The sequence below is a fragment of the Phocoena sinus genome, chromosome 13 (assembly GCF_008692025.1).
Source record: "Phocoena sinus isolate mPhoSin1 chromosome 13, mPhoSin1.pri, whole genome shotgun sequence".
NCBI lineage: Eukaryota > Metazoa > Chordata > Mammalia > Artiodactyla > Phocoenidae > Phocoena > Phocoena sinus.
In genome coordinates this window covers 78,669,459-78,693,882 of record NC_045775.1, presented here as the reverse complement: position 1 = coordinate 78,693,882, position 24,424 = coordinate 78,669,459, and the positions used below count along the sequence as shown (strand labels likewise).

Genomic DNA, 24,424 nt, shown 5'->3' with positions numbered 1-24,424 from the left:
GAGAATGTAGACTCAGTCTTCACAGATCATAAACTGACACAGATCATAAATCATAACAGGGACTTTGATCGTGACTTGATGCTTGTTTCTCCCATCTTGGATGTATGTAAGTCCTGGGAAGGCAGGGAGCGCATACCTTCAGAAGCAAGAGTGACTGATACATTATAGGTATTAAATAAATATATGTTGACTACATGAATTAGAGTCGAGCAAAAACCCAAAGTAAAAAGAAACTAAAACAAGGGGTGAAAGCTAACTTTGTAAAAATTGGTTTTCAAATAAAAATTTAGCAACATGTTGGGTAGGAAAACATATCAATGCTAAGGCAAGTGAGATAACACCATTTAGATGACAAGATGTTGACAAAAGATCGAAGTGAAGCAGTCATATTCTGTTTACCTCAAGAGTAAGTGCTAAGAGGAAGACCAAAGAGCACTGTCAGGCTGGAGGATGTGGGTGTGCAGCTTATGGAGGATGGATTGAACCGGCTCTCCTGCTTTAGAGAGAAGCACCAGAACCAGGGTCACTCAACTCCTCGGCCAAACATTGCCTTCACCAGAATCACTCTCGCAGGAAACGCAGTAGGGACAGGAAAAGCTTGCAGCATTGCAGGTGATATTGTAGACCCTCCTCTCCCGCCTTTGGAGACTGTCACAGTAGTAATGCTTACATCTTTGCCAACATTTTTGTCGTGGCTTGCCTGGAAATGCCCTTTTTGAATAATCATAGGATCCCAAGGCAAGTCTGAGTAGACTGCAAACAAAAGGGCTATGTTTTGAAAAGGCTTTAAGTTGCTATTAGCAACCAGGGCAAACTTGCATAACCGTGGGAGACAAACTCACTTGGTGTTTTGGCACTTCAGTTTTCCCTTCGCTGCTAGGTACTCCTGGAGCTTTCTCTGCCGCTCTTCTGCAAAACAGGCGAGCAAACAAACGTGTGAGATTCTAACCAGTTCATTTCTATTCTAAAAGATGACACCTTTCTGTAATGATTCTGGCTTTGGACCATAAAGCTATAAAGTCCCTAGCCCGACAAATGTGCCTCCAGGTTAACGCGAACATCAACAATATCATTTATATGCCACGTACAAAGCTCGTCACACACACTTCCTTTCATCTCCACTGCAGTCCTATGAAGTATTTTACAGTCCGAAATTTAAAGAGGATAAACGATACGCCCAGATAACATGTGGCTAAGCCAGGATTTGAAACCAGGTTTATCCAAACCCAAAGCCCTTGCTCACAGCCACTGTTCTCAGCTCCAACACATCAAACTTTGCTTGAAGAGATTCTGTTACTGGCCCACCTAAGCTGGCAAGCCCGGGCCTTGTTTTATTAATCCCTTCTAACAGGAATGATGACTTTTGACCCCAAACCTTTACACGGTTTCCTTTGGTACTAAGGACAAAATAGGCCAGGTTAGGGGGTTCATGGCAAACATCTATCCATATGGTGACTTTCTAAGCAAGGCATCTGTGAGGGAATGAAAAGTCAGTATTTCCATCTTCAAGAAGTTTCAATCTAGTAGTGGAGATAAAATAAACACAATAATAATTACAATATAAGGCAAAATCTAAGTGCCATAAAATAGGGTCAAAGAAAGAACTATGGGAGTCCAGAGGCAGAGACTGAGTGAGGGGACTGGGTGGTTGGAAAAGGCTAAAATTCAGTAATGGTTTAAAAAAAAAAAAAAAACTATAGGGGTGCAAAACAACTCAACCTCATTTAAACTGAGTTGCCCTGTGTTTTTTGGGGTTTTTTTGTTTTTCGTTTTTGGAGTATAATTGCCTTACAATGTTGTGTTAACTTCTGAATCAGTCATTCGCATACACACATCCCCTCCCTCTTGGGCCGCCCCCCCCCCCCCCAATCCCACCCAACTAGGCCATCACAGAGCAGGAGCTATCTATTTTCCACGTGGTAGTGTATTTATGCCGTGTATTTTGATATCTGGCTCTGATGCATCCCTAGGAGACAGCTGTGTCAAGAGGACTGTTGGAGACTGAGAGACGGGGCTGGAATCCCAGCTCTGTGACTTCTAGCAAGTTACCAAACCTTGCTGCTGCTGAGCCTTTAAAATGGGGCAGACATGCCCATCTTGAAAGGCTGTTGTGTAAAGTGCCTAGAACAGTCAACATGCATTATTACCGGAACCAACAAAACACTATACGCATTTTGGAGCAGGTGGCAGGCACCTGATTAGTAGGAGTAGGCTGAAAGTCAGCAAAGGGCTCCAGGCACATCTAAGAGGTCGGGGAGCCCTTCAGCCTCCGCGCACTTTTAACCCATCAGCTTGCACCAGGGCGCGCGGGCTTGCGAGGAGATGAGCTCCGCGTCGGGGTGAGACCCTCCTTGACAGCTGTCACAACTCGGGCGGCCGGCGCTGCCCCGAGGGCCACACCCGGGCTCCGCCTGGAGCCAAATATGGGCCGCAGGAGCGCCTAGCTTCCTACTGACTGTGCCACCCCGGGCAAGGGGCCTCAGGTTCTTTACCCAAACGAGGTGACAATGACAGCTTTCTGCAGAGCGGCTGCGGGAGTCACTGGGAAGATGCCTGAGAGGCACATGGCCCCGCGCACACCCTCCCCGACCCCCGGCCCCGGCTTCTCACCGGGGCCTAGGGCCTGGGCTCGGGTCAGCGCCCCCTGGACCGGAAACGCCGACGGGGAGGCAGAGGCAGGCAGGCGAGCGGACCGGCCACTTCCGCCTAAAGGACTCACTCGGGGGCCTCCCTTCGTCCCCGCCCGTAAGACACAGCGGCTGGAAGTCATACTCACCCGCGGCGGCGGAGGGCCCCGGCAGCACCATGACTCCCCAGCTACAGTTCTTCTTCAAAAGGCCGCGCCTGCAGTCAAAGTAGGCGCGTCGGGCGTGCGCCCACTCTCATTGGCTCCCGTTGGTTTGAAACCCGCCAGTCGGAAGCAGGGGAGGGCGGGACAAAAGGAAATAGACGCGTTGTGGTTGGCTCTGCCAGTCAAATCACCCAGGGGGCCCTTTGATTGGAAGAACGTACAGTTGAACGGGCAGTAGGCACTGAGGGCGGCTGGTTGGGTGGGAGAAGCCCCCCTTTTAAGGATGCGGTTTCTGCGCCGTTGTGCTGTCACTTAACGCTGAAGGCGGCGGGGATGGGCGATGGAGGAGCCCCCGGGCCCCATAGACAACGCCTCCCCAGCCCCCTTAGATGCTAAGGTTCACATAAAAATAAGATAAAACCAAAATGATGAATTTGGCGACTCCACATGAGTGTACATCTCCACTTGTTATGGGTCTCAGAAGCTAAAGGATCTTAGTTTTTAGTACTGCAGCGTGTCTCCTTTTATGTTTTTCAGTGTGCTAAGATACACAAAACAAAGTTTACCATTTAAGCCGTTTTTAAGTGTACAGTTCAGTGTCATTATGTACATTTACAATGCTGTACAATCATCACCATTGTAAAATATCAAACAGGTACCTCAGATAGAGTAGGGAGATCAGAAGGCGGAGTGCTCATATTCTGCGACCACAGGGAGCCCAGTCATAAGAAGAAAGACTTCTGCTTCCTGGCAAGGACTCGCCAATGAAAAGCCAGGGACTCTTTGTTTATTACAGCTCTCCCAACTTCCGTTTCCCCCCCGTAAAAGCATTTTCCTTCCCTCGACTTCAGTGTGGCTCGTCATGGTTGCAGATCCCAAATTGCAATTCTCTGCTGACCCTGAATAAACCCATCTCTGCTGGGAAACGATCTGGCAGTCTATTTCAGGTCAACACCATCATCTGTCTCCCGAGCTTTCGCATCCTCCTAAACAGAAACTCTATACCCATTAAACACTAACTCCCTGTTGCCTTCTCCCCCCAGGCCCTGGCAACCACCGTTCTGCTTTCTGTCTATGATTTTGACTACTCTGGGAACCTCATTTAAGAGGAATCACACAGTATTTGCCTTTTTGTGACTGACTTACTTCACTTAGCATTAAGTCCTCAAGGTTCATCCATGTTGTAGCATACGACAGAATTTCCTTCCTTTCTAAGGCTGAATAATATTCCATTGTATGTATATACTACATTTTGTTCATGCATTCATCTGTCACGGACATTTGGGTTACTTCTACCTTTTGGCTATGGTGAATAATGTACAATTATCTGTTTGAGCCTCTGCTTTCAATTCTTTGGGTATATAACTTGGAATGGTATTACTGGATTATACAGTAACTCTATTTTTAATTTTTTGAGGAACCGCCATACTGTTTTCGGGATGGCTCCTTTTTGATGTATATTTTTGATTAGACCTTATCAGCTGGGTGTATGCCTAACCAAGGAGGGGACAATGGGGGCAGGTCCAGACCCCCTGAGTCCCTAGACACACCTCATTCCTTTTATTTCTGTCCTAAAACTTTTCTTTCAAAAATTTCCCCAGTTTGTCTAGTCCACAGTTTCATTTCCCAAAAGCATTTGGGAAACGCTTTTGGCACTCTATGTGTTAGGGTTCCACTTCCCTAGGTGCCAGAGAGGTGGTGGATAGAGAGGTGGAGCTGTGTGTGGGCCCATTTTTGCCAGGTTTGCTTCACCATTTGGGTGCTCAGCTGGGCATGAAGCCATTGGGGCAGCTCTCCTCTTTGTTTCCAAACAGGGTGTTGAGGAGGGAGCCATGCTGGGGTTTCTGGATTTATATATTTTGACACACTAGTAGTATACAAATATGTTTAAAATAGGACAACTGATCATTATTTAAGTGAAAAACTTGGACTCTTTGTCTAGTGCCATGAATCCTTGCCTAATGGTTAAATCTAGCAGCTGGGCAGAACATTTTTGGTTAATGAGTAAGAAAGCGGCTCATGTACAGTTTCAGAAAAGTGAAAGGAGTTCTCTTGGTCTTTATAGAATCTTAGTGATCGAATGGGTTGCAGAATGAGAAGTCATCTTGTCCACCACCCAGTGCTACAGTATTCTACAGATCCCATGTGTGCATTGCATCTTTGCAGGAATACTGCTTGGGTCAGGGAGCTGCTTCACCTGTCCTGTTTTTAGACAACTGCTGATTATTATGAAAATTAAAGAAAAAAAAAGAGCTCAAATAAGCCTCTTGCCCATTGGTCCTTGTTCTCTGGAGCAACGTGGGCTGACTCTGCACCCTTTTCTAAATTCTTTGGATATTTGAAGAACTATTTTGTAGGACACAAAATATGGAAAAAAAGCTAAATAGGTTTAACAATTCTCAACTCATCTAGCAAAGTATCCATCTTGTGGCTTGAATGGCTTCCCATTGCTCTGAGGCTAAAGTCCTACAACTCCTGCAGGGCCTAGCCTTTGCCTACTTTTACAGCTTCAGCTCATACCACTGTCCCCTTGGTCACTGTAGTTCAGGCACTCTTGCAAAAATGTTTGTAACCTATTTTTTATACTTTATGATATACTATGTACAAAATGAAAACATGCTCACCAAATTACAGATGTCACAAAACTAAGAGGAAGAGTCAGTGTATAAAAAAAAAATCAGAATCTGGAACAATCTAGAAAGATCTGGGGCCAAATAAAGATTAAAACAGAACAGGGATATATTTAAAGTTTTGAATTTAGGATGAGAACCTATAGGTCTTTGTTGCCTACAAACCCTATATGAATCAACAATGTCACTTGCTTTCAAAAAGCTAATGTCACTTTCTAAAAACAGCATGGTGTCTAAAATTGAAAGGACAAGGTCCCACTCTAAGCTGTGCTGGGCTGGCCATATCCTGAATAGTATACCAATTTCTGGGTAACAAGTTTTATGAGAGATATTGACCAGCCAACATTGGCCAAGACTCAAGAGGACAATTTTGAGAAATGTATATGGTCATGAAACCACCACACAATCAAGGAATAGGTATAGATTACACAAGCATATTTTACATCCAACACGGTACTTACTGTTATCCCAACTATTTCCATCATCCCCCAAAAGTTCAAGTGTAGGTATATGTAAGCATCAGAGGGATGATTTAATTGGGGGGAGGGTTAGGGAAATATCCTTTCCCTTTTCCTTCCATACCTTGGACCTACAGGTGATGTGGCTCTACACCCATCAATTTGGAGACTGATGTATAAGACCATATTAAAGAAATAGACTCCAACAAGTTCAGTGCTAGGATTGTTGAAGCTCATCATGGTGACCCTCTCACTGTTTATGCAGCTGGGGAGTAGGGAGTAGGGGATATGCATAGCTGACCCTGTTAGAATAATACTTGAGGCCATTTCTTTTTTTTTTTTTTTAACATCTTTATTGGGGTATAATTGCTTTACAATGGTGTGTTAGTTTCTGCTTTATAACAAAGTGAATCAGCTATACATATACATATGCTGCCATGTGTCTTCCCTCTTGCGTCTCCCTCCCTCCCACTCTCCCCATCCCACCCCTCCAGGCTGTCCCAAAGCCCCAAGCTAATATCCCTGTGCCTTGCGGCTGCTTCCCCCTAGCTATCTACCTTACTACGTTTGTTAGTGTGTATATGTCCATGACTCTCTCTCGCCCTGTCAAAACTCACCCTTCCCCCTCCCCATATCCTCAAGTCCATTCTCCAGTAGGTCTGCGCCTCTATTCCTGTCTTATCCCTAGGTTCTTCATGACATTTTTTTTCCCTTAAATTCCATATATATGTGTTAGCATACGGTATTTGTCTTTTTCTTTCTGACTTACTTCACTCTGTATGACAGACTCTAGGTCTATCCATCTCATTACAAATAATTGAGGCCATTTCTAGAATGATTCAGTATTTCACTGTTAAAGACTGAGCAGCTATTATGCTTTTTAAGATTTCTTGAATTAGTATTGCTTGCTCAGTGTTTTGTATTTCTCTATTTCTTAAAATATTGATACCTAGTATTACCCTAGCCAGACTTGGGGTACAGAAAACCTAGGAAAGTAATGGCAACTAGAAAGAACAGTGTGAAACAAACAAGAGAACAGGTTTTTTCCTTTTCTCTCTGTTTTTCTGCAGTCCTCTGTATCTGTGTCTGTATCCTGTGGTGCTCAATTAGGCTGAGTTTGGCGGTAAGTAATAGCAAACCAAATGTAAATGATTTAAAATTACAATAATGGGACTTCCCTGGTGGTGCAGTGGTCAAGAATCTGCCTGCCAGTGCAGGGGACATGGGTTCGAGCCCTGGTCTGGGAAGATCCCGCATGCCCTGGAACAACTAAGCCTGTGCGCCACAACTACTGAAGCCCGCATGCCTAGAGCCTGTGCTCTGCAACAAGAGAAGCCACTGCAATGAGAAACCCGCGCACCATAACGAAGAGTAGCCCCTACTCGCCACAACTAGAGAAAGCCCGCGCACAGCAACGAAGACCCGACGCGGCCAAAAATAAAAAGAATAAAATTGCAATAATGTTTCTTGTGGTCTTAAAGTCTGGCAGTAAGTAGATTCTTAGTGCAACAATGTCATCAGAGATGCTGACTCTATTTCTCCTTCCATTCTGCCATCCTCAGCGTGTGGCTGTGTCTTCCCAAGTGCAAGTTGGTTAGCACAGTTCCAAGCTCTACATCCTCATAGAACATGTCTCATGCAGGAAGGAAGGAAGAAAAAAAAGACTTTCTTCTACATGGCTCTTTTATCAGAGTAGAAAATCTTTCCCAGAAATTGCCCCCAGCAGACATCTCATTAGGCAGGACTAACTCAACGTGACTTAGTCATGGGAGGACAGAATGACCATGATTGGCTCAGACCAATTGGACTCATTCTTTGAGTCCAGTTGGTCTAAGCCAATTCAAGACATATTTCCTTCTGAATGAAGTCAGGGTTCTGTCAGTAAGGAAGATGGGGAGATGGTGATTGGGTGGACAACCGACAGTGTTCATCATATTCTTCTCTTCTCTCTCTGATGTCATTTTTAGGATTTTACCTACTAAAAACCTGCTGATGTCTTCCAAGTCTGTATCTAGTTCTAACTTTTCTTGAGTTCCAGACACTTCATGATCTGCCCATTGTACATCTGCATCTGGGTGTCCTGCCAGTAGCTCAAGTTACGTGTCTAAAATGGTACTCATTATATTTCATCCTAGAACTCCATATTTTCACCAAAAATACTGATTAAGACACCACTACTCACCCTCTCTCCAGTAGCAGGAAACTGACAGTCATCTTGGACTACTCCTTCTCCACTACTTCCCACATCTAATTCCAAGTTCTCTTGATTTCAACTTTTTCCAACTCAACGTACTTTGTATCTACGCTTTCCAAAAGGAGCCATTAGTCCTTAATGTGGCTCTGGATGTGTGAGTTTGTATGGACATATGAGCACATGTGTTGTGTGTAATATGAGCTTTAAATGAACCTGGGAATATTATCATTCTTACGCCTTTTATGCATACTGGCAAGCTAACAAAGGGGAGAGAAAAACCATAAAATCTTGGTATGGTTTTGTAACACTACTTATAGTTATTTACTTTTATTATCTGTTCCTAATTACCATGCTGTAAAATAATGATTAAGACAACGTGTAATTATGGGCCAGATTTACTTTTTTCTAAATTATATTCAATTATGATTGATGATAATGTATCAGTTCACACTGTTGATGGTAACGTAACCCTACGATTGGATCACAACTTCTAGAACCTAGAAGAAACGTTGCTCATGTTCCAGAAAAGAAAGTTGAGATAACAGTTGTCCTGTGGTTGCCAAAGTTAGGTTCATCCCGTTTTAGCTAGTAGGACTTGAGAGCAGGTGAAATTGAATGACACAAGAATGACAAAGGCAGAGGAGTGAAAGAGTTGGGGCAGTTATCAGTTCAAACGAACAAGGTAACGAATACAAATTTATTATCGTAATTACAGAACTCCCAGGTACTAGAATACAGAGCTTCACTGCAATGGAAAAAGCACAACTTGGATCAAAGTGCCTTAGTGCCTGAAACTCATTCAGCCTGGAAAACACTGTCTACTATTGTTGAAGATACATGGGTGTACTCAGAGATTGCAAAGAATTGCCATAAATATAATAATGTTACAATTATCTTAGAAATAATATTTATAAATATATAAATGTAATAAATAATAATTTTAAATAATATTGCGTCCTTTGCCTTCTTCTTGAGGCTCAGCTTCAAGAAGTATTTTACTAAAACGAGCTCACGGATTGGCATAAAATACTGTTGAGGCAGGAAGGATATAGCCATCATTCCCTCCATTTTGAAGATGATCAAACTGAGGTCCCAGAAATGTACAGTGTTTGATAAAGGGTCCATCAGCCACTTAAAAGCAGAAGCTAAGCAGTTGGAATGAAATCCTGGGTCCATGGCTTCTCATTCCAAATACTATGGTGGGTATTTCTTAGTATTCTTATGCCTTAGTTAACCCATCTGTAATATGGGTAGAGCCTTTTTGGTAGCCACGGTCAGTAGCCCTGGCCCTCCCAAGATTGTATGCGTAATAATAGTTAAAATGATTGGTAGTTTGCAAAGCATAGGGTGTTCTTTAAATAACAAGCAACATTATATGTTAGTGTTGGTTCTACTAGACTTTGTGCCCTCTCTTAGAAAGAGAGTAAATATTCATTTAGAGTTACAAAGGCTCAGCACATGCTCAGAGTGACTAAGAGTGCAGGATTTGACTCCTTCATGTACATGGTACATACAGATTGTCAACACTTCACAAGTAAGTAGACTCCACAGTCAAAGCTGAAAGTCAATGATAGAGGGCAGGCCCCTTGCCAGGTGCACCGGTTTTTCTTGCTTTGTGGCAAAATACAACTTGGGATGGGCAACTGATTTGAAGTGTTGCATACTGCCATGGTTGCTCCAGAGGAAGAGGAGATTGGTCTCATCTTTGATGGTTTGGGGTGTCTCAGGCATCTCCTAGGATAAGGAAAACAAAGATCTATTAAAAGAGAACAGGAAGATGCTAAAAAAAGAACTGATGCTCAATCCCTTGGCGTTTGGTCTTCATGAGATACACAGCCTTTTAGGACTATGGCTAGGTAACATGATGATATAGGTTCTTCATTCATTTGTTCATTCAGAAAGCATTTATTACATGCCTGTTAGATGTACGGCCCCATCTATTCATAATAATTGATCTCCTCAGTTAACTGGAGAGAAATCCAATGTCATCATGAAGACCGCCAAAGACACTAGTGTCTCACTGTATCCTGACAGGTAGGGTGAAACATTCTTCTTGTCCTGCCTGAACATGGGAATAGAACATTTTGCATCAGATATGAGCACTAAGGACGCTAAGACCTGGAAACCTTTTGACCTCTAAATGTACAAAACATACTTTGGGAAAATAACTTAGAATTTAGACATGTTTATCTCTGTATTTAAGTCAACAACTGAAGACTAAAGAAACCCAAATCTCACACACACACATACACAAAACTTTCCAGGCATATTAGAAGCTGAATCCTTTCAATACAATGTTTTGAAAATTGTGATCCCTTTAGACGGCACTCCTCTTGTTCCTCTTGCGAGTATGAAAAAAATTTAACAGTACTTTCATGGAAAAACAAAATTCAAGTTCTAACTTAAGATGCTTCTTCTCTATTCTTTTAATAGAAAAGAACTAAATACCCTTTTGAGGTTTCCTTGGGTTTTTCAATGTCAACAAGGATTTTCTTTCTCAAACCTATTTCTCTCCCAGTTTCCCCCTCTTCCTCTTGTTGGTTCTATCTCCAAAATATAACCAGATTCTGTCTCCTTCTTTCCACTTGTCTCACAACTCCCGCCCCCGCCCACCCCGACTGTTACTACCACATCTTAATCAGATTTTCCCTATTGCCTCCTATCTGATCTATTCTCTGAGTTAGAAAATATAAGTAAAGTCAGGATACTTCCCTGTTTGAAGTCCTTTCCTCTATTTATCTTTCCTTTTTTTCAGGGTGTCCCAGCTCCTTGGGTGTCCCTTCTGATCTTTGAAGCTGACCTTGTAAAGCTCTAGGGCTGGGTGCACTCAGATCCCTCTGTTTGGAATGCCACCCCCACCCCCGATGGCATGCTCCCTCCTAGCAGCAGCTCTCATCTCTAGGGAGCTCTGTGTAAAAGCATGCTCTCATTTTCTCTATCTCAGCGCCCTGTTCATTGGCTTTACAGCATCTTGCACTTTTTGCTGGTTGTTTGGCTCGTCTATTGTCTGTGCCCTTCAGAAGAGTGAGTTCTATAAGGCTTTGGCTCACCACTGTCTACTGAGCTGTTGACACTGCTTGAAAAATAGAAGCCTCTCAATAAACAACGTTTGTTGAATGAATTCACGAATGAAGCTACTGCCCTACTCTATAGACATTCACTTTCATCTGACTTGATCCAGGAAGAGAGACACATGCAGCCACGTAAATCCTAGTTAGGGTGGGAGCGGGGGTTGGATTTTACACATTTACTGAATAAGAGTCACCCACTAATCAGTGGAGAAAACATTTGGCTCTAGTGGGCATGTGTGTGTGTCTGTATGTTTGGAGGGGAATGTGGTAGTAGAGATGAGGCTGGGCTGAGAGAGAAAACTGGCACCAAGGAAGAGAGAGAGCCACTGCAGTCAGAAGGCCAGGGTTTGAGCCTTGGCTCCCAGCTTTTGCTTTGTACCCACTGGCAGGTGATTAATTCTCTGTGATCTCAGTGGCTTATTTGACGCTCTTGGAGGCAGGCCCCCTGGTACTAAAGCCTACTGTCATGTAGGTCAGATAGTAGATGTCAGTAAAGCTCAAAGAGGGATGCAATAAACAGATGCCCAGGGATGGGAGGTGAATAGGACCAGGCAGGGAAAAGAGAAAGAAGAAGAAGGCAGTTTGCCTTTTATGTAATTTTGCCACCTCCACCTCCACCTCCACAGATCCTGCCTAGAACTGCCTCTGAATATAGTGGGTAAGAAGTAGGATGGGGGCTTCCCTGGTGGCGCAGTGGTTGAGAGTCCGCCTGCCGATGCAGGGGACACGGGTTCGTGCCCCGGTCCGGGAAGATCCCACATGCCGCGGAGCGGCTGGGCCCGTGAGCCATGGCCGCTGAGCCTGTGCGTCCGGAGCCTGTGCTCCGCAACGGGAGGGGCCACAGCAGTGAGAGGCCCGTGTACCACAAAAAAAAAAAAGAAGTAGGATGGGAAGGCAGGTGGGCAGGTAGGACTGTGGTAAGAAGAAAAGAGGACTGTGCCATCCTGCTAGGGGTGTCTGCCTCTTGGGATCATCTACAAATGCATGGGTTGTAAATGAAGGTAAATTGGAGACTGAGAACAACTGACCTTTAGCAATACGGGTTCGTCTTCGTTTTGAGCACAAACAAACAGTTGAGTTTTTGAGATTCTTAGAGTCACAGGAAGTTGAGTATCGTCTCCTGATGTATAAGCAGCTATGTCAAATTCCACTGGCAAAGAGAAAAGCCAAAAAAAAAAAAAAAGTAAATCCATTGTATTTGTGTAAAATCAAGTGTTTATGAAGATGCTGTGTGTGGGCTTCCCTGGTGGCACAGCGGTTGGGAATCCGCCTACCAATGCAGGGGACACGGGTTCGAGCCCTGGTCCAGGAGGATCCCACATGCCACAGAGCAATTCAGTCTGTGCACCACAACTACTGAGCCTGCGCTCTAGAGCCCATGAGCCACAACTACTGAGCTCACGTGCTGCAACTACTGAAGCCCACATGCCTAGAGCCCGTGCTCTGCAACAAGAGAAGCCACCGCAATGAGAAGCCCATGCACTGCAACGAAGAGTAGCCCCCATTCACCGCAAATAGAGAAAGCCCGCACATAGCAACGAAGACCCAATGCAGCCCAAAATAAATAAGAAATAAATTTATATATATATATAAAAAAGATGCTCTGTGTGTGTGTGCAGTTATGTCCCCAACTATGGTGTAAGTACCCAAAGGTCAGGAACGGAATTTATACATCTTTGTATCCTTCACAATGTCTGCCTTATTCACTAGGCAGGTAAGTACTTGGTTAATGGCTTTGGAATTTTCTATGTTGAATGAATGCTTGGGGGCTGCATATTTATTGAATCTCTTGTAATTATATTAGTGGGATAAGACCCTGGAATTTGTGAAGTCATGAGTAAAATGGAGGGGTTTAGAAGCTGATACACTCACATGTTGCTAAGGATAGTAAAAAGTAGTTCAGTTTTCCTTCGAGAACAGTGCTTAATAAGAGCTGTAAAATTATTTATGCCTAGAAATCCAGCATCTGGGATACGTTCCAAGAAATAAGCTCATAGAGAAAGAAATAATTTAAACAAAGACATTTGCAACTGAATTATTTAGAGCAAACCCAAGGCACCAGCATGGCAACATGATTGAATATTCTAGTGCCATTAAAAATGGCAAATACATATACTCTGTCAATATGTGGGAAAATTGTGTGAAATAATATTAAGTAGGAAAGTAGAACACAAAATAATTTGTAAATGTCTTAGAGTGGAAAGCATGTTAGCCGAAATATATCCAATCAGAAAAAGCCCTGCTTGTTTATCACAGAGTAGCCTCTTTGGACCTCTGAAGATAATTTTGTTTACTGATGACATGTCCTTAAGCTAAAATACGTACACCATGGAAATTGGATCGTTGTGACAAAATTTCTTGCATCCTAAATTTCATTCTTCAGAACATATTTGCAGCTTATTGGCTACTTTGCCTCACAATTATGTTATCAGAGATAATGATTCTTGGGCTTCCCTGGTAGCGCAGTGGTTAAGAATCCGCCTGCCAGTGCAGGGGACACGGGTTCGAGCCCTGGTCCAGGAAGATCCCACATGCCGCGAAACAACTAAGCCTGTGCACCACAACTACTGAGTTCACGTGCTGCAACTACTGAAGCCCTCACGCCTAGAGCCCGTGCTCCACAACAAGAGAAGCCGCAACAATGAGAAGCCCGAGCACCACAAGGAAAAGAAGCCCCCTGCTTGTTGCAGCTACAGAAAGCCCGTGTGCAGCAACGAAGTCCCAACACAGCAAACAAATAAACAAACAAATAAATAAATATATATATATATATAAAAAGATAATGATTCTTCCTAGTTTGGTGTTATTTGGAAGTTTGATCAGCAGGGTCCTCATTGGCTTCTGAGTAAATTTGCATAAGTCACTGAATATTTCTGAGGCTCTGTTTACTTACCTTTAAAATCAAGGATAAGACTATCTCAGAGAACCAAAGGAGACAGTATCTCAGAAAGCTTTAAACTGCACTTAGAGCTTTCATAGCTAAGACACTTCTCTCTTGTTAAAGCTTCCAGATTTGGCTGAAGCTCCTGTCCTTGCCCAGAACTTTTACAAGGGGTGATGTGCTTCATCCTATTCTAGATAAATCGTGCAAAGCCAGGAATCTAGAGAGGTTTATTCTTTAAAAGCAGAAAGCTTAAAAGAATACAGAAATAAAAAGGGTGGGGGAAGATGACAGAATTGTCCATTTACCTGCCTCATCCAGATTATTTAATGCAGCAGCCATGAGGTGTTGACCTGACGGATGTAGAACTATACTTTGATGGAGGGCGTCATTCAGGATGTATTGCTGTTGGATGAGCTTGATAAAGTTGTATTTCATGTTGCTCTGGAAGCTGTAATGTGCTGATCTGGGCTTGATGATTTCTAAAACCGTTATCACGAGCTCAGATTAATGTCCAAGTACAAACATAGATGATATACATGCTCTAATACAAGCTATTGAAGGGACATGAAGAATATCCCAGTCTAGGTTAGGAAACTGAGAGAGAAGTGAAATCACCCTGTCAGCAGAATTGGTTCTAGGATTATCCCTGTGGTTACTTATTTGTTTCTTTTTAAACTTAGATTCTTCAGGCAATAGTTTTTTTTTTTAAAGATTACCTGTACAACTTTTTTGGTTGTTTGGATGTTTGTAAGTAACCAGGAAGACTCCTTGTATATTCTCCACCTATATTTTCAAATGAATGCACTCTGAGAAAATAATGAATCCACTAGGAATTTTATATGTCACTGAGGTGCAGGTCTAAATGTCTGCCACCTTTTTTTTTTTTTTAAATCTTTATTGGAGTATAATTGCTGTACAATGGTGTGTCAGTTTCTGCTTTATAACAAAGTGAATCAGCTATACATATACATATATCCCCGTATCTCCTCCCTCTTGCATCTCCCTCCCACCCTCCCTATCCCACCCCTCTAGGTGGTCACAAAGCACCGAGCTCATCTCCCTGTGCTATGCGGCTGCTTCCCACTAGCTATTGATTTCACATTTGGTAGTATATATATGTCCATGCCTCTCTCTCACTTCGTCCCATCTTACCTTTCCCCCTCCCTGTGTCCTCAAGTCCATTCTTTTTTTTTTTTTTTTTTTTTTTTTTGCAGTACGCGGGCCTCTCACTGTTGTGGCCTCTCCCATTGCGGAGCACAGGCTCCGGACGCGCAGGCTCAACGGCCATGGCTCACGGGCCCAGCCACTCTGCGACATGTGGGATCTTCCCGGACCGGGGCACGAACCCGTGTCCTCTGCATCAGCAGGCAGACTCTCAACCACTGCGCCACCAGGGAAGCCCCTCAAGTCCATTCTTTACGTCTGCGTCTTTATTCCTCTCTTGCCCCATGTTCTTCAGAACCATTTTTTTTTTTTTTAGATTCCATATATATGTATTAGCATACAGTATTTGTTTTTCTCTTTCTGACTTCACTCTGTATGACAGACTCTAGGTCCATCCACCTCATTACAAATAACTCAATTTCGTTTCTTTTTATGGCTGAGTAATATTCCATTGTATATATGTGCCACATCTTCTTTATCCATTCATCTGTCGATGGACACTTAGGTTGCTTCCGTGTCCTGGCTATGGTAAATAGTGCTGCGATGAACACTGTGGTACATGACTCTTTTTGAATTATGGTTTTCTCAGGGTATATGCCCAGTAGTGGGATTGCTGGGTCATATGGTAGTTCTATTTTTAGTTTTTTAAGGAACCTCCATACTGTTCTCCATAGTCTGCCACCTTTCTTTTTATTTTTTGAAAAAAAATTTTTTTATTTTGTTTTTTCTATCTACCACCTTTCTGAACAGGGGTATATGTCAATAGCTTCACAAATCCTCATGGCTCTGAATAATTCGACTTCCAGGAATATTTTATTCTAAGGAAATAAATGATAGAAATGAAGATTTATTGATATGGCTCTTCATTGTCACACTACTTCTAATGGTAAAAAACTGGAGCTCTAAAATGTCTTTTATTTATTGACAAATGAAAAAAGTTGGATATTAAATTGTATGTAGTTGACCTAATAATGTTTAACGTATATTCCTGTGTGTGTATGCACATAGAGAAGACTTTAAGGAAGGTAACACAGCGCTGGCAGTGGTAAACTCTGAGGGTTGGTATGAGTGTGCGTGGTTTTAATTTTCATTCTTGTATTTTCCGATTTTCTAGGTGAACATGTGTTAATATTTAGCTGTTACTTTAAAAATGTTAGGTTTATATCTCATGTGGAGGCTAGTCTAGTGAAGGCATGGGAGAAAAATCATGACTTCTATAGTCAGATAGAACAGATATGGTTTGACACTTTACTACTTACACACTGTGAGATTTTGGGCAGGTCGCTATCTCACTGAGCTTACTTTCCTCATATACAAAACAAGAACGTAGGATTGTTGTGAAGGTGAGAGATAATGCAGCCATTAGTAAGTTAGTAGTGTCGGTAGTATTAACAAAATAGTAGTAGTAATAATGCTAATAATAGCTAACATTTTTTAGGTGGTTTCTATGTGCCAGGCATTATTTTAGTCCAGAAGCTTGCAAGTATCGACTCATTTAATCTTCACAACAGTTAGGGGATTACCCCCGTTTTACAGTAGAGGAAACTGAAGTACAGAAAGGTTAAGTAACTTGCCCAAGGAGACATAATTAGTATGTGGAGGAGCATGACTTCCACAGTGGAAGTCATCCACTAGCAGTATATAACTGCTTTCTGTCGAAAGGCGCAAAGTCACATGACCTTAAGAATATGGCCACGAAGTGAGCCTGTGAGCAGGTATGCTAAACTCAAGCCACTGCTGGCCTCTTCCCACTGGAGAAGGCTAAAAATTAATTTTCCTTTCTTATAGTTACCAGACGAATGGTTGGCTGCCCTCTTGTTACTCAAGGTTTTATTTTTCCCTGTACTCTGCTGTCCCCATTTGCTTAAAAATAGAAAACAAAGATATTATTGCACTTGACCCCTTACCTTCTTCCGTATCATCGGCAATGTCTTCCAGGTCATCGTCGGTGAGGAACCGATTTAAACTCAACCATCTGTTCTTCAGAATCTTCCCGTTGGCTGCCACCATCATCACGTTTTCCTTGAAGGTAAGCTTGGATGTCTTAGAGGTTTCAGGGGTATTCAGAGACATATATTTATCTATGCAGTCCTGATGAAGTGGTTCATAGCTTGCATCGTAGAAGGACTTCTGTGAGGAAGGAAAATGAAAACTGAGAAGCTGCCCATGGCCAGAGAATGAGACTCCTTTATAATAGGAGTTTTATTCAACAGACTTAGAGAGAAGGATGTCCATTTTGGTCTCGGGTAACCCATGTTTCATCAGTCTTTCCCTCCTTCCTCCTTTCCTCCTTTCCTTTCTCCTTCTTCCTTTCCTTTTCCTCTGCCTCCTTCCTCTTTACCCACTTCCTCCCATCCCTCCTTTGAGGATTTCCCTGAAAAGATGTGATCTCTGGGAAGGTCTTTGTCATCCAACCACAGACTCAAAAATGAGATCTTGTTATACTTAGTGAAGTAAGTCAGAGAAAGACAAATACTATATGATATCACTTACATGTGGAATCTAAAAAATAATACAAATGAACCTATATACAAAACAGAAATAGACTCACAGACATAGAAAACAAACTTATGGTTACCAAAGGGGAGACGTAAGGGGGGAGGGGCAAATTAAGGATATGGGATTAAGAGATACACACTACTATACATAAAATAGATAAGCAACAAGGATTTACTGTATAGCACAGGAAATTATATTCAATATCTTGTAATAGCCTATATCAGAAAAAAAACTGTATCGCTATGCTCTCCTCCTGAAACTAACACAATGTTGTAAATCAACTATATTTCAGTAAAAAAAATGACATGTTGTAATGAAACAGGTCTACAAGTGATCTTAGTGAGTGGTAGCCTTCTAGTCAGTTCCCCCTCAGGAGGTCAAACACCTACTTGACAATGCTTAAATATTTTAGAAATACTCCTCTAGGTATAGCTTTTAGAACTAGTACCAAAGACACACAAAGCAGTACCTATTTGTGGTCTCCTAACCAAATAACACAGCACGTGAATGGCTGCAGATTTTTTACTTTCAACTGGTCTGCTTCTTCCACCTCAGCTTCATGGGCTATTACACTTAGAGGGCTATCTCTAATCTCTGGAGCTGGTGTTAGAGAAGGTGTCAACAACACGTCACTTAAGGAGACAGACCCCTGGTGAAGTGGCCCAAAGGGGCTGTCCCAGGATGGCAAAACCAACATTCTGATTGAAGGCTGACGCAGGAGACTCCATTCTTGGAGTTTCAGGTGAGTTCTGCTCTGTTCTGGGAAAATCTGGTGAGCATGAATGATGCCATCAACTGTTAGTGCAAAGAGGCAGTTGGTCTCACTTATAATGAAAAAATGCATGTCTCTGGACTTCTAGTGAAGGTAAAACAGAAGCATCTAAAATTCAAGCCATTGTTGTACTAGTGGAGAAAATACTGCGTAAACACAGCAATCTCATAAGAATTACGGTCATATGCTTACCTGATTCAGAGACAGATGGTCAATTTCGGAAGTGTATTCTTCATTTTCACTGTTAAACAAGAGGATGAGAATTTAATTCTGTTTGTTATATCACTACAGTCACTGGGCAACATATTTTAATAACTATATTAGCTTTGGGTAACACACACACACACACACGGCCATTACTGTCATCTTTGAAAATTAAGGGCCTCTGTGCATACACACCCATACAGTAATTTGTACTTGATAATTTGGAATTAGTAATCATCGGGGCAGGCCTTGAACTCTACCTGTGCTCTATCTATAAAAGCGAGGCTTGGCTAACCAATTGAAGAGTTGTAATTGAATTTCGGGGAAAAATTTTAAGCTCCTCACGAGAGAAGAAACACTTTTGAAGCACCTCATTTACATTTGAACCAAATGGGTTATACGTTACACTTTGCTTTCATGTATCTACTAAAACAGATTTAATAATTTATACTTTGCCAAATATCCAGGCAACATTTCCATAGTCTAGTTTGTGGTTAGTGTATCTTAATAGGTAATGGGAATACCATGTTGGCTTAAAGTGTTATACAATTTTAACTTTTTATTCATCATCTTTCTCCTATGTCTGAATGAGATTGACCGTGTGTGTTTCACATGCTCAAATTGCTGTGAAGCCATTTCCTCTTCCAGATTGAGATCAAGAAGTTTTCCTGAGAAAGGTTTCTCTTTCTGACAATCCATTAAAACTCCTTACTGTATCAGGGCATGTGAACCAGACTGAAGCTGTGTCTAAGCAGATGTTGAAAACCACTAGGACTCAGCAGCCCTTAAAAGTGATCTTTCGGGCTTCCCTGGTGGCGCAGTGGTTGAGAATCTGCCTGCTAATGCAGGGCACACGGGTTCGAGCCCTGGTCTGGGAAGATCCCACATGCCGCGGAGCAACTGGGCCCGTGGGCCACAACTACTGAGCCTGCGTGTCTGGAGCCCGTGCTCCGCAATAAGAGAGGCCGCGATAGTGAGAGGCCCGCGCACGGTGATGAAGAGTGGCCCCCCGCTTGCCACAACTAGAGAAAGCCCTCGCACAGAAACGAAGACCCAACACACCAAAACTAAATAAAGAAATGAATAAACTCCTACCCCCAACATCTAAAAAAACAAAAACAAAAAACCAACCTGATTAAAAAATGGGCAAAAGACCTGAATAGACATTTAAAAAAAAAAAAAAAAAGTGATCTTTCTAGAATGGCTGCCTCCTTGTCAATTTCACCTCAGTTTAAATTCTGGGTGCTGTTTCCCTGGGTCTTCACTGAACCTGCCCTGACTTCAGAGGTAGGACACATCTTTACAGCCTCTGCGGGTCTGGCCCAGCTGGATTCTAATGTACCTTGATCCCCTCATTAAATCACAAGAGACAGAAGCTCTTTCCTACCTGTAACAGTTCTTCAGGTCTTCAAAGAGGTCAGGGACTTTGGCCATCTTCACTTCTGCAACAAAGAACACCAGTAGCTGTCAGCCCTGCCAGCCTCTGAACCAGATGCCAGCAACGAGAACCACCTCCCCTTTGTGTTTCTTGAGACATTTAATGAATGACTTAGCTCACACTCAGCATTCTTCTTCTCACTCCCTTGAATTATTTGCATATGTATTTACCTCCTCTGCTACACAGTAAACTTCAAGGAAAGCCTTGGCTGCACCCTCCAATGCCCTCATATGTAACCAGTTCCTCTGTCCCTCAATTTCCCACCAGTAGAGAGAATCATTTTCTGAAATCTGACTGTGATTCTAACTCACACACCAAACCAGAGAGGGATGGGAAAGGAAGGAAGAGGCTTTAGCTTCAGAGGAGGCAGTTTGAGAGATCACAGCCAAGGGGAAAAACAAAAAAAAAATGTTTTAAGATCCAAAGATGTGATAAGGACTTTACCTTTGCTGACTCCAGCGAGCAACAGTGAAATGACTTGTTCTCTTTCCGTGTGGAGACTGTAGCCCCAGTCAGCTTTCTTCGCCTTTTGTCTGCTCTGGAGTGGGCGTGGCCATGATTGCACCACTGGAAATTCACAGGGAAAAATTCTGCTTTGTATTTTTTTAAGTTCATTCAACCTTATACTGGCCAAAATAATGACAAACAATATACCTGATCACAGTGTTTGCAGAGATTCCAGGAGTTTCTGACTTGGTTCATTTATTTATTGCTTTGCTCTAAACAGTTATAAACATGTAGTCTTAGAAAAAGGGAAGAAGAACAGGAAACTTAAGTTTCTAAAAATATTTGGTGGGGGATGGAGGGAGAACTACTAAAAGCAGAATTGTAGATGGTTAGAGTTGGAGGGGCGCTTAGGAGTCGTAGATCGTGTTTTGGCTTAATTTGTTTATTGCGCCCCAGGGCTGAGTATGAATTGATGGAATACTTGGAAGCCCCCTGGCAGCTAAGGGGTGGCTCTTGAGAGAAGACAATCCATCTTTTCTGAAGAGGGAGGTCTGCTTGAGTAGGCATACATCACTCTGAGTATGGGGTGACAACCTCTCCGTTAGGGCAGGGTAGAGGAGAGAAAAATGATAGTCAACCACAGAAGTCAATCCTTTTACTCCTCTGAATACTGTCAATCCATTTCAGACAGAAGTGACAGAGCTTTAGGAGAAAACTCTTTACCTGGCCATGTTTGGCTTCTACCAGAGCCCAGAGAGAAGAATGGTCTTCTCTAGGATAAACCCAAGGTGTGTGAGGATAGCTGCAGACTCAGGGAGGTATGGACAAGGCTGGAAGCCAGTGGCTGGATTCAAGAATGGAGACTGGGGGACTTCCCTGGTGGTCTATTGGTTAAGACTCCACGCTTCCACTGCAGGGGCCTGGATTCCATCCCTGGTCGGGGAGCTAAGATCACGCATGCTGCGTGGCACGGTCAAAAATAAAAGAAGAATGGAGATTGAGAAAGGAAGGGACTCAGGGACTCTTATACACGACCCTGATTCAGTGTTACCTGGCTGTTATCATCAGAGACTTTCTCAGTATACTGAGGCTGGCCCAGTTCAGGTGACAGAACACCAGACTCTTAGCAGATAAATGTTTCAGGTTTCCTGGTTGGAGTTTAAGCCATATAATTTAAAATAAAGGAAATGGATGGGAAAAGAGGGTAGAGGAGGAATATAAAAAGTAAAGAGAGGAAGGCAAGACACCACAATGCAACTTGATATTAAAAAGCAAAAAAGCTCAGAAGGGCTAGGAGTAAAGTGGTTTGGTGTGAGTTGAGTAAAGTATGCTGTGTGGGCCTTGTTTAACGTAAATCATGAGATTGGTTAGGTGATCATTAAGGTCTGTCCCAAGTGCAAAATCTCTGGTACTGATTCTATTGTCCAGTTCAGTTCCTCCTGTTCACAGACCTGGTGTTATAATAGTTATAAATAAGAGCCACAGGAATAATTGGCATCCTGGGTACAGGCAATGTAGATGTAGGACCAGACTGGGACGAGCTTGGGTGTCTCAGGATGGATCCTTTTGTGAAGGGTGTTGGCAGTCTGTGCTTCTCTTTCAGGCGACACAGAAATATTAACACTCGTTACCCCCTCAGCCTCCTACGGATCTTGTGAGGACTATCACTAAGAAACAGTTGCAAAGCACGTAGTGAACGTGGGCTGCTATGGAGATGCAATTAAACAAAAATAATAACAGCGCTAACGATGGCTTCTGTCACTTGGGACCCTGTGGAGTCATCGTTGTAAGGTTCACTGAAGATAATGTGGTCCTTATGAAAATAATGACTTGGAACTTCAACAGGGAGGACATTTCCAGGTGAAGGCCTCCACTGAAACCGAGGGTGGGTTCAGTTTCTGGGAGGAATACATACCACCTCTTTGGTAATCCAGGAAAAATACCCTTGGTTCCACCATCAGTGGCAACACCCATCCTGGCCGATGTCACATCTCTGTCATAGAAAATTACTCAAATGTGGTTGCTGAATTTCTCAAGGAGGGTCTGAACTGATTTTCTAGCCAATCAACTCAGGTTGTGTCTCACTGAACTTTTTCCTGGACATGACCTTTTTGGAAACTGGTTTTTAAAGGAAGAACAAAAATGTGGGTGAGGTTTAGAGAGTGAGAAGTCCTTGCTTTGTTTTGGGGAACGTGCTTTTCTGTGAGTGTGAACAAAGCTTGACTTGCAAGTAATTCTCAGCACCACACCACCTCTTTCTAGGAAACAGAGAGAGGAACATACTGGAGCCCCAAGTGTGTTTGTGGGTTGTCCTGCGACTGGGAATTTGGATGGTTTCCTGTATCCACTTCTTGACTCTGGGGAGGCCTCAAAAATCCTTCTTTAGTCATTTTAATCTAAATCATTCAGAAAAGAGTTATTGTGCCCTTATTCTGTGCCAGGGGTTTTGCTGGGCATCAGTATTTTTCTTTCATGATTCACAAAATTAGACAGGTATTGGGGCTTCCCTGGTGGCACAGGGATTAAGAATCCACCTGCCAATTCTCACAAATGAGAAGCCCACGCACTGCAACGAAGAGTAGCCCCTGCTCGCCACAACTAGAGAAAGCCTGCACGCAGCAACAAAGGCCCAATGCAGCCAAAAATAAATAAAATTAAACCTTAAAAAAAAAATTATAAGGCTTCCCTGGTGGCCCAGTGGTTGAGAGTCTGCCTGCCGATGCAGGGGACAAGGGTTTGTGCTCCGGTCCGGGAAGATCCCACATGCCGCGGAGCGGCTGGGCCCGTGAGCCATGGCCACTGAGCCTGCGCCTCCGGAGCCTGTGCTCCGCAACGGGAGAGGCCACAACAGTGAGAGGCCCGCGTACCGCAAAAAAAAAAAAAAATAAGTAAATAAAAAATTATATAGGTATGCAGGATGAGAGGATGTAGTATTTTGGTAGGTGATTGGATACGCTTTATGAGCTTGGAGGCTGTGGGTCTAACAGTCACGGTGGTGCTTTTCACTTGAAAACTGCTTTACATAGTTCACAAAGAACTCTCACCCGCGCTGTCTCACTGGCTCCTCACTTTACCTACGAGAGACAGTGATTACCATGCCCTTTCACAGCTGAGGACCCTTGAAGAGGTTAAGTGACCAACCTATGGTCACCAAACTGGCAGAGCCAGCACTTGAACTCAGGTTTCTGATTCCAAGTCCAAGCTTCTCTTCCCACTGCATATAGATGTGCCAGTCTCTTACCACCACCAACGCCAAATGACAGGGCTGAAACTGATTGTCCTTAAAGGTCTTTCCTGCCTCAAACAGCCTATCATTCAGTGATTCTAAGGTTCTTTGTAAAAAAATAAATAAAAATAAAAAAAAGAAATGGTTTGAAATAGCTTTCCTCTCTTCTTCTATGAAATCTCACTTTTTTCTTTGGAAATACAGGAAAGGGGTGAAGGCGATCAGCATCATCGAGTACATGATCGTGGTGGAGTCTGAATGGGGACTTTGGTGATGCTCTTGCCATTGTATCACGAAGACAGGAATCATCTGTAAACGTCTTGGGAACCAACTTTAAAATCATTGCATGTAGTTGGATGTGACAGGGTGACAGAGTGCTTGATTGAAGGGAGATAATCAAATCTGTGAGGTCGGTATTCTTATCACATTTATAGAAGAGGAAACCTAGGTCCAGGGAGATGGAGCAATCTGTCTAAGATCGCAAGGTTACCAAGTTGCCGAAATGGAATTCAGATTCCAGCGTCGAGGCTCAATCAACCACGAGGGATTCTCTTTTTCTTAGTGGGTGACCTCTTTCTTTCTTTCGCTCTTGTTAATCTCTAATTTCTTCTGCTTTGTCTTGTTAGTCTTTCGAAGGACCTAGAAT

General features: G+C 43.0%; 2 protein-coding genes across 2 annotated transcripts in view; both read right to left on the bottom strand.

Annotated features, from left to right (window-relative positions):
* The window catches only part of CKAP2L (cytoskeleton associated protein 2 like), a 29,849-nt gene extending 27,007 nt beyond the window's left edge, over nucleotides 1–2,842 (bottom strand). The window contains exons 1-2 of the mRNA XM_032653450.1: nucleotides 2,777–2,842; nucleotides 843–909 (exon numbers count right to left, since the gene is read on the bottom strand). Of these exons, the coding sequence (XP_032509341.1) occupies nucleotides 843–909; nucleotides 2,777–2,807 (98 nt within the window). The 5' untranslated portion in view covers nucleotides 2,808–2,842. The remainder of the gene's footprint in view (nucleotides 1–842; nucleotides 910–2,776) is intronic.
* Nucleotides 2,843–8,756: 5,914 nt separating this feature from the next.
* IL1A (interleukin 1 alpha) lies at nucleotides 8,757–20,627 on the bottom strand. Its single transcript, XM_032653398.1, has 7 exons — nucleotides 20,550–20,627; nucleotides 20,055–20,109; nucleotides 18,656–18,704; nucleotides 17,100–17,322; nucleotides 14,334–14,507; nucleotides 12,173–12,294; nucleotides 8,757–9,807 (listed from the first exon to the last, which is right to left on the bottom strand). The coding sequence occupies exons 2-7, from the start codon at nucleotides 20,099–20,101 to the stop codon at nucleotides 9,625–9,627; spliced, it is 798 nt and encodes a 265-aa protein (XP_032509289.1). The 5' UTR covers nucleotides 20,102–20,109; nucleotides 20,550–20,627; the 3' UTR covers nucleotides 8,757–9,624.
* Between the last annotated feature and the right edge of the window lie 3,797 nt (nucleotides 20,628–24,424).

Excerpts from the sequence above, each read along its gene's own strand:
- IL1A (XM_032653398.1), bottom strand. The coding sequence starts at position 20,101 with ATGGCCAAAGTCCCTGACCTCTTTGAAGACCTGAAGAACTGTTACAG. Across the intron at positions 17,323-18,655 it reads ACCATCTGTCTCTGAATCAG|AAGTCCTTCTACGATGCAAG; the intron begins GTAAGCATATGA and ends CCTTCCTCACAG. Across the intron at positions 14,508-17,099 it reads TGCCGATGATACGGAAGAAG|AAATCATCAAGCCCAGATCA; the intron begins GTAAGGGGTCAA and ends TAACGGTTTTAG.